The sequence below is a fragment of the Perissodus microlepis genome, chromosome 19 (assembly GCF_051167445.1).
Source record: "Perissodus microlepis isolate ML-2025 ecotype Zambia chromosome 19, ASM5116744v1, whole genome shotgun sequence".
NCBI lineage: Eukaryota > Metazoa > Chordata > Actinopteri > Cichliformes > Cichlidae > Perissodus > Perissodus microlepis.
Genome location: NC_140479.1, coordinates 27,281,046 through 27,290,730, shown reverse-complemented (window position 1 = coordinate 27,290,730; position 9,685 = coordinate 27,281,046). Strand labels below are relative to the sequence as shown.

The 9,685-nt window shown below is 42.2% G+C and overlaps 1 protein-coding gene across 1 annotated transcript; it reads right to left on the bottom strand.

Annotated features, from left to right (window-relative positions):
• Positions 1-4,182: 4,182 nt before the first annotated feature.
• exd1 (exonuclease 3'-5' domain containing 1) lies at positions 4,183-9,217 on the bottom strand. Its single transcript, XM_084913885.1, has 11 exons — positions 8,769-9,217; positions 8,577-8,642; positions 8,430-8,463; positions 8,263-8,339; positions 7,616-7,689; positions 7,448-7,534; positions 7,255-7,359; positions 7,099-7,179; positions 6,816-6,959; positions 6,541-6,732; positions 4,183-5,165 (listed from the first exon to the last, which is right to left on the bottom strand). The coding sequence occupies exons 1-11, from the start codon at positions 8,896-8,898 to the stop codon at positions 4,560-4,562; spliced, it is 1,596 nt and encodes a 531-aa protein (XP_084770011.1). The 5' UTR covers positions 8,899-9,217; the 3' UTR covers positions 4,183-4,559.
• Between the last annotated feature and the right edge of the window lie 468 nt (positions 9,218-9,685).

Sequence of the window (9,685 nt, the reverse complement as noted above, 5' to 3'; positions counted from 1 at the left end):
TGACAAAGGAGACTAAATCGAATTTATCTTAGGTGAATAATATGGGCATTTACTTTACGTCAGCCTCTTCTTTTGATAAATCAAAGCAACAGCAGGCTGGTTTTTGAACCAACAGCTGTTTAAAACACACAACGATCACGTTTTTCATTATGGCCAAATGTCATAACCAGCTTAGTGTGGCATTTACGTTTTCCCTGATGACATGAACGCAACTTGCCCTTTTTCATTACCCGGCTTAATCTCATACTAATCCAATGATATTGCCATAATAAGTAAAACAAGTATGCTTGGAAGACAAAGCCCCGCAATGGTGACGGCGTTGGTGTGCCTGGCGTTGGCACCTCCCTTACTGTGTGCTGGCTGGCCAAGACAACACAACGCCACAGTGCTAGGCTGTCAGCATGCCAGGCCCCCAGAGCAGCTGCCAGGCCAAACCCATCGAGCACTAATTCAGCCAGCCACAGGGAGCCCTCCCCTCCCCTCCGCAGTTTCTTCCTTCTCCAGGCCCTTCCCGTGGCTACAATCACCCCGTCATCTGTGTGCACACACCCACATTACACAATGCAGGTGTTAATTATGACAAACTTGCCAACAGCTAATAGCTCATCTTTTGAATCAAAGACTTTCTTACATAAAGGGGGTGGCCAATATTTTAATAACTCCACCTTGACAACACCTTTGTTTTATCGTCAACTCTCCTCTCAAAGCCAACAACACAGGAAAAGAAAAGACCCATCGCAGCTATTATTTATTTCTAAATGTTTCCATAATTGCTATAATTTATTACTCAACATGATATAAAAACAGCAAAGCTGCTCAGCATCAGAGGCTCGGGTAGGGGGGGTAGAAGGGGGGTCTTGCATGAGTCATTTGCATGCTTGTCTTTGACACATGTCCACGTTCATTGCACAAATCATTAACATCCCGCTCGTTTTGTCATCATCTCCTGCGAGTGAAGGTGCACCTACGGAGCCTCAGGGACTGCGGCCAGGCCAGTTGCTCTGCGGTCGGTTAAGCGACGGCCAAAATGCGGAAACATTCAGCTGGTCTTCTGATGTGATGGAGAGCTTCTGTAGTTAAATCCTGCTGTGTCCTCGGCCCTTTGGGCTGATTGTGGTTGAAAGGCTTTTTCTACAGAGAATGAATGGAGTACTTTGTGTAAGAAAAAAACAGAAAGTACAAGAATTAATCTATTTCCATCATATTTCATCCAAAATAAAGAGCTACATTTGCACCAAAGTTAATAGAATTCATCCTCTTGCTGTCTATATGAAGCGTTGTTATGTCATAGCTGCCCCATACACTGGCTACTGAAATATATTAGACTGGACCAAAGTGGTGGACTAAATCAAGTATAGTTTCCAGCCAAATGAAGGCTGACATTCCTAAATCCTGGCCTTTATCATCTGCTCCGTCACCTGTCACTCATCTCCTGTCTGTGCACGTCTATCCCAGCTGAAGGTAACAATATGGCTGATTCCTTTGGAGAGGCCCTCCCAGGTCCCGATGCTCCATGCCCCCTGAGTAAACATGGCGCAGCAGTTCATAAAGATGCGTATTGTGTGCCTGCATCTGTGTATGTGTGCATTTGAATGAATGTGTGCTTATTGAAGGGGGTCTTCCTGAGCAAAGCTTCCTGACTGCGGGGATATGTGCATGCCACTAGTGAGGCCAGCTGAAATATTGATGCTGTGTTTTGTTCTCATTTTCGCCTGTACTCGAGAGGCCATCTGGATAGGTCGGCCTTTCTCACGTTAAATATTAATTGTCCCGTTGAATATGACCTGGGGAGAGTAAAGGAGGGTTGCCTGTAACGTGAGAAAAAGAAAGGGAGAGGAGGGGGGGCTGTAGGGGGTGGGCGAGCGGAGCACGATTCAATAGGTTTTTCCTAACAGATGGAAGACTGGCTGCAGGGATGCGGTTAGTGGCACAGTGGAACCTGATATCTGACTGTATGCCTCCCTGCCTATAAATACAAAAGGATTACATGTGGTTACATTAATAATGAAAATCATATTATTCTGTTGACACGTGTCTACACAACCTGTTGTGGCACGGTCAGAACTGCCGATGCTGCTCATCAGTCTGGTTCTTTGTAGTGCAGCTACTCAGGTAAGACCAGCTGATTGTGTTGTTTCAACAAGCCAATCAAACAAGTCGCTTCTGGCCAAGTCTGCCACCCCAGGCTAAACAAAGTCCCAGAGGAAAGCAGCAGCAGGATTAAGCCAAGAGGAAAAATTTAAACAGCTCACAAACAATCTGATTACTGATGAGCCACTGGTCCAAACTCTGATTAGCTTTCCTTCTTTTTCAGCGCTGAGTTATATCTCCCATGATCTGAGTGAGCACTTTGTCAGCAAACACGATGATCAATTTTAATGACGTGTTACAACAGCAAAGGTTTTCATTAAACTGTCCTTTCACTTTTAATAATTAACAAGGGCCTATTAATTATGAACAAATCCTCGAGCCTAACCCCGATCAGGAGGAGGGAAGGTGTTGTCTAGGTCGTGTCATTTTCAGAGTTGTAAGCTGGTGGGGTGGGAAGGAGGACAAACACCTTTGTTTCTGGTACTCTCACAACAGCGCCTGAAGCTCTGGTGATCAGTAATGCAGCTCGGCACGTGTCTGGGTGGCTTCCTTGCCGTCTTTGAATAATGTATGCAGTTTGTAAAAGTGTGACTTTTAAAGTGCTCATCATTGTTCAGTGAGTGACCAATTTCCATTACACCTTCAGGCCTCGTGGCTCGTACTGCTCAGTCAAAACAATAAATGGTCTTGCGCGGTTGAGATCTCCATTTTTGGATGCAAAATCAACACAGCTGGACATCCTAAAGTTTGTGTTTATGTCTGTGCGCTACCTTTCCGACTTTTAGTCTAAAATTAGCTCGCCCGCATCCTGCTGTGATGCTGAAGGTGCAGTCATCTTTCCTCTCTGAAGGACATAACACTGTCTGAAGTTTGTGGGTGGAGGGGAGGGGAGGCTGAGGGGGAGGGAGGAAACGGTGACTACCGTGTGACAAGCGCGCAGTTCCTTCCTCAGAGGCCTGAGAAACAGGAAGTGCTGCACATAAGGCATTATTGTGACGGAGAGGAAATGCAAGGTCCTCTAAAATAAGAGCTCCAATCTGGTGGTCAATGACAGGAGCCTGTCCTCCATGGCCCCTCGGAGACCTGTATCCCCCCCCCCACCAACAAACTACAACCCCTCCACAACTTCACTGCTGATTGACGCAGATAAATATAGAGGGGAGCAAGCTCCAGTCACATTATATGGAATGAATCCTCTCTCGCTGTGGGATGGGATTTAAAAGCAGCAGCTCAAAGATAACATCACACAAATCGGTATTAAGATGATGCGATAACCCTTTTGTTCCTTGCTGAAACCTCGCGTACACAGACCGAGTAACAGGAGCGTTTCAGAGGGCTGAAAGAGGCATATGGGTACAATCCACCCTGTTGCAGGGTGGTTGCTAAGAGAGAAGCAGGGCTTTGTGTCAGGCTGCCGCCCAGTTAATTAAAATCCTACATTATCTGTTTCATGCTTTCAATTAGAAAGCTTTGGAAAGGACCCAAGCCTCTGCATGTAGATAACCATAGCAATAAGATGTGATTAATACTGGTGGGGGGCTTGCTCTGCAGAAATGCCCTGCTGTTGTGTCCATGGCTTGTTTTGATCTCTGGCAAAAATGGCTGCACAAAATCTGCAAGGCATGTCAAGCAGCAAATTAACAGGATAACATCATCTTTTTTCTGTTATTACAAAATATGGCAGGTGCTGACCACCTGTGATCAAGTACGTCTAAAACAGCAGGAATGACTGAAGCTACAGAGAATGTGTATCCCTCTCTGTGTTCCCTCTGCACCAAGTCTAATGTTTCCCCCCCTTTTATTATTATCAGTAATCAAAAGAAGTGTCAGCCAGCAATGTTTTTGCTCAATTAACAGCAGATCCATCAGTGCCTGTTTCTGCATTTCACAATCAATTAACTGCAACACAGGCTGTACAGGCAATCAATCACGCTAAGTTTAGCACATTAATGAGGTTGTGGAGTTATCAGGGTGTACTTGGTGTTCCACCAGCCAAACCCATCATTTCTCGTCACACGTGACATATTGTGACATACTATCAGAGCATGTGTGCGATAAAAAATAATCAACACTTGCTTATTTATCCAAACATCTGAGCTGAAAGTTTATTTTTAATTTGATCGTGTGGGTAAGAACGCAGTCAACTACGACTTAAAACACAAGATGAAACATTTAGTTGTAATATACAATAAGAACTCCTGTATATTTTTATTTTTCCAGAAACATAAATGACAAATGTCAAACAAGTCTTTGCAAAACAAAACAAACAAACAAAAAAAGAACATTTACTGCCACCCAGTGGTCATGCTCAGGAATTACAGTGTAAAAGAGTAAACATTTGTAACTTTTCCATAAAGGCTTTGTGATGACTACTTTAATATCTGAATGATTGGCTCAGTGAAGATGAGATAGGCTGGGGACTTAATGTAAATTCTTCTCCACTCAAACCACAAACATCTTTAGGTGGGTTACTTTCCGAGGCCAGGTTCTGGCATTTTATCCTGGAAAGGAGTCGCTTTCACACTACACTGACGTTTGAAGTCCCCAGCACTCTCAATGGGGATCTGAGTGGGTGGTAAGTGGAGAAGGAAGCCTCTTCCTCTTCCTATGAAAGGAAAAGTGGCGTTGGATGGCTGCTCTTTCCCAAAGAGCCTTCCTCTTCCCATGAGATCCATTCGTACTCCTGCGTCCCCTCTGCCCATACCTGCTGACAGAGAACAGTTGATGGACTCTTTATTGGTGAGGTCTGACACAGTGGCAGGAGCAGGATCCTGAGCATCCACAGCAGGCCCACTGGTGACCCTTAAAGGGCTAGTTGCAGACTGGTTAACAAGAAGCTCCTGTGGTGATGGTGAAGGAGATTCTACACTTGCAGGTTCAGACACATCTGGATGGTTTTTCATTTGGTCTTCTTCTACAGCAGGTGAGGCCTGGGACGAAGACTGAGGTTTGGGGCTAAAGCGAGCCAGCAGACCCTGCTCTGTGAGTGGATAGTGACTGGAAGCCCACTCGTGCCTCTCGCGACGCATTACCTCCAGCTGCCTCAACTCTCTGGGCAACTCCAACACACTTTCCTGGGGATACAAACAGTTGATTGGGACGGTTTCTGCTAACCTTTAAACTTCTGCAAACCTCACATGTCAATTAAATACTCAAAGCAGTTTAAATCTGTGCAATGCTGGAGTAAAGAAAATGCCAGATTTAAGACTTTTACAGACACACAATTAGCCCGCTGTGATCTGTGGATGTTATATTTCAATTTGAAATCCTGCAACACATTAGAGCTGATAAAAGGAAAAGCAAAATGTTTATTTTTGGCATTTATTTTTAACTTTTTCACATAAAGTTATATTAGCTGTTTAAAGCCATTTCGCATGCAACGCAGGGTACTGTAAGAACAATTGAATGAAAAGTGTTGACCATGACTTGTTGACTTACCAATAACTGGTAAGGACAACCTTAACACGCTGGTCTACAATAACATTTATTTATTGATGCAAAAGTCTGCGTGAGTGCAGATCATTAATATGTAGACACAACCGAGAAGACTGCATTTATCTCATGTGCTTTTGTGAATTGCACAGCTTAAAAATCATCTGAGAATTGCATCATATCTCATAGACCCTGTTTCTTACCTCAGCTATCATCTCTTTCCTTATTATTCCCAATCTGGAAGAGAAATCTCTCTCAGACATCTTGTACAAGGGCAGAGGGCAGAATTGACACTTTAAAAGATGGATGTGGGTTCTGTGTCTGAAAATTCTTCCAGTTGTATAGAACTCTATAGGAAAGCAGCCCTCGGATCTTGCTCTGTGAGCTCACCAAACACTTTACTGATGACTTTATTGGCTCACTCACTACTTTCGAATCATGCTGAATAAAATATAAAATCCACTTTGTGAATTCTGGCCATCTTAACAGTTAAAAAGAAGGACTGCAAAAGATTCACTGGAGAGTAACTTGTCGTAACTTGTCGATCACAAGTTAGTGATGAGCTGAGCATTATTTAGCCACCGTTATCAGTGTAGCCGTCACAGCAATCACTGAGACATCAAAGTGGCCACGTCCGTCTTATACACTTTCTAAGAGACAGGCCCATACTCTGTTTTACTGATGACGGAGGAAAGAACCAAACATACAAATGTGCAGTTACATCTGACTAGAATCAATGCCATACATTTTTAACAGATATGAAAATACTGTACATAACATGCAGAAATGTCTTTCTGTGTGTTACTGACGTGCGAGTGTGTGAATGAAGCAGTGAAGGATAACGTAAACCTGTCCCACGCGTGAATGACAGAAAGCTGTCACTTTAACAGACTGATGAAGCCAGCAGTGTTGACTAAATCATGCGCGTTTCTATCATGTTGACCGACTTTTGACTGGAGCAAAAAACTGAAAAGGATTATTTCTTTGAAGACAGCTAATTGTTTCTTAATTACCCACCATGCCAACATGCGCCAGTTCATCGGGCTGGTAATGGCTGCTGCTGAGGTAGGAATCAACCAGAGCCATGTAGTCTCTCATGAGCGTGTCCAGCAGGACCAGTCTGAGCGGCTGTAGGTGGATCACTGATAGAGCCATCACCTTCAGCAGGGGTAACGGACAAGGCCGCATGTGCCACATCTCGCTTTCTTCCTGTAAAAACATAAACCTGTTATAGCACCAAATACCTATACAGCACAAGAAAAAAATACCCTGGATAGGTCTGTGTGGTGTACCTTAGTGAACTGTGACTTCATCTGAAGAGACGAAAGCTGGGAGGGGGGCACCCTCAGATGGAGACTTAACACCTCATGGAGAGTACTGACTCTGTCAGGAAGGAAACCTCCCGTCTCTGAGTAGAAGCACATGACATCTGCCACCTAAAATATTTAAAGAAGACAAAAAAAAAATGATTTCAATCAAACAGACAAAACAGAGACACATAAAATGAAAAGAACAATATGGATCATTTAGAGAATAATCTAAAGATTAGCAATAATGTGCATACTGCGCACGTACCTGAGTGTCAAAGACATTTGCCAGCTTTACTCCAAACTGAGCGATCAGACATCCAGCAATGGCTCTGCAGTCATGGATGACCTATGACCAATATGCTACGGTAATCATAATCACTGCCATAATTTTAAGAGAGCTTCTAATGCAGTTATTTGTCACCTTTAAAATGTCCTTGCTCTCCAGGATCATGGCGAGGCCATTCTTAAAAGCCTGGGCTCCAAGTAACAGGACATCAAATAGGTATACTTTGTTTTTAGTGGCAATCTAGACAAATTAGGTTTAAGTTATTTTCCTTTTTCTGTCCTCATGATGGAGAAGGAACCAAAAACCAAAAGACCGACGACCTTCTCACCTGCAGCCAACACAGTCGTCCATTCTTAAATACCTCAACTCCTTCTGCTCCCACACCGATCACGTGCTGTTTCTTGATGTGCATTATCTAACACATTTGGATACGGTACATGGGTCAAAGAAAACGGAGTCATTTACACAGTAGAAAGCAAACATCAAATCAACTTACAGTAGGTCCGAACTTCTCATGAAACTCATCAACAACTACGTAGTTGATGTACTCTTCATCCTCCTCGTCATCATCTGCAAAAAGAAAAAGAAAAATCCTCTCAAAAGTGAGATGTTCAAGACAAATGTGTAGCGCATGTTACCTAGTGGGCCGGACAACCTCGTGTCAATGCGAACGGCACATGTAATCCCCGAGACGACTCAATATGAGCAAAAAAGGGTAATTTCAACACTACGTCAAATTCTTTCTGCACAATAAAGAAATGCTGTTGTAATAAAGGAAAATAATCCAGTCAGGACATCTTTTTTGGCTTAATTTGTAAGAAACAAACAACTGTGTTTTCACAACTGCATAAAATTATAGAAAAGAATCTGGTACCAGATATTCCTTTAATTATAAAATTTAAAGTTTTCAATAATTTACTGTGATTTTTTTTTCTTTACCGTGGGTAGAAAACAAGCAAACATGTAATTTAGGTGTTCATCTATTACTTAATTACTTTGGTGTAGTATAAATGACCATTAGCATACAGGCCTCCTTCATATTTTCCAAAGCTTTCCCAAGCCCATTCAGGACCCCGGGCCTTAGGTTTGACACCCCTGGTGTAACTGGTTCATCATTAGCTTTAGTGGAATAAATGAACTCACCCAATGTGCCTGTCTTCCTGTATGGCCGAAACTTTGCTACATCCAAGTGGTCCTCAGGTTTGTGATGGTGAATATTTCTGTGCACAGTTTTGTACATTGAAATTTATTACAAGCCAGGGCAAAAGGCATTCTCACCAAAAGTGGCACCTCATGCATGTCTTACTTACTCACGGTCACCGTTCCCATCACTGGTAAATTCCACTGTTGAATTAATTATATAAAAAGTCAAGCCAGCTATCAGAATGGACAATGAAAGAATACAGTGCAGCTTGGTACAAACCTGTTTAGGTATTACTTTTCATGAGTGAACTCACCATTCAGAATCTCATGGCCAAAGAAAACTTTTGTTCCGGGAAACCTCCAGCCATCACTATTGACAACTGCAACAAACCAGAAACCACAACTATCTTTCCAAGACACTAATATAAAGTCTTTAACAGTTTTACTCTCTTATATTACAGAAAGAATTCATAAATAAAGTACAACATTAATCAAAAACATCTAACCGTCCGCCAAAATCAAAGCTTTGTTGGGGTAAATACGTTTCACGACCCCGAAGAACGATGAAGTCTTGAGGGTCAATTTGATTCTCGCTCCTTTTAAGTAAGTCAGTAGTTTTACATCATCCACAACCATTTTAAATCATGTACGAGCTGTTTCAAGCGAATAAAACAGTGTATTTGTTGACTTGGAGATATCCTTGTCCCTAATCAACGGTTGGCGGCTAGGCTGTTAGCTGCTTGCGATTAGCGCGCTGGCCGGGAATGTTGCGTTCATGAGCTCGTCGTTACTTAATTGTTCGAGCGCCTTGACTCCATAAAAAAAACATCACCATAAAAAAAAACAACTAACACAGTTTCTTAAAATTACATTTACGGCTATCGGAAACTTTGCGTAAACCAACAAACCGATTTTTTTTTCTGACTTTAGGGACGCTCTCTGGGATTAAAAAATGTTTTTGTTTCCCATGACAAATGAAGGTAACTCCACAAGTCAGTTATGGGTCGTGTTTACATATTTCCAGCATTTTAAAACGAGGATGACAGTGTATGGAGGGCAACGAGTGCCAAAATTATTATTATAATTTTTTTATTTAATTAAAATGGGAAATTATGAATTCATTTAATATATAAATAAATGATTACAATTGTATTATCATCATTTAAACCACTTGATGAATTATTTAGTACTCTATTTCCATTTTTAATTAATTAATGACCCATTTAATTCACTATTTAACAATTCAGTTGTTAAATTCATTTTTGCACTCGTGGCCCTCCATAATCACGAGTTCAGCTCAATTTTCGTAAAATGAGCATAAAAACCTCAACAAAAACAGTTGCTACAGAGGTTGGTGGTCAGACCCAAGTTCAATTAATCTCCCTGCTGAAGGGAAACTGTGATTTGAAGAAAAGAGCTTGCA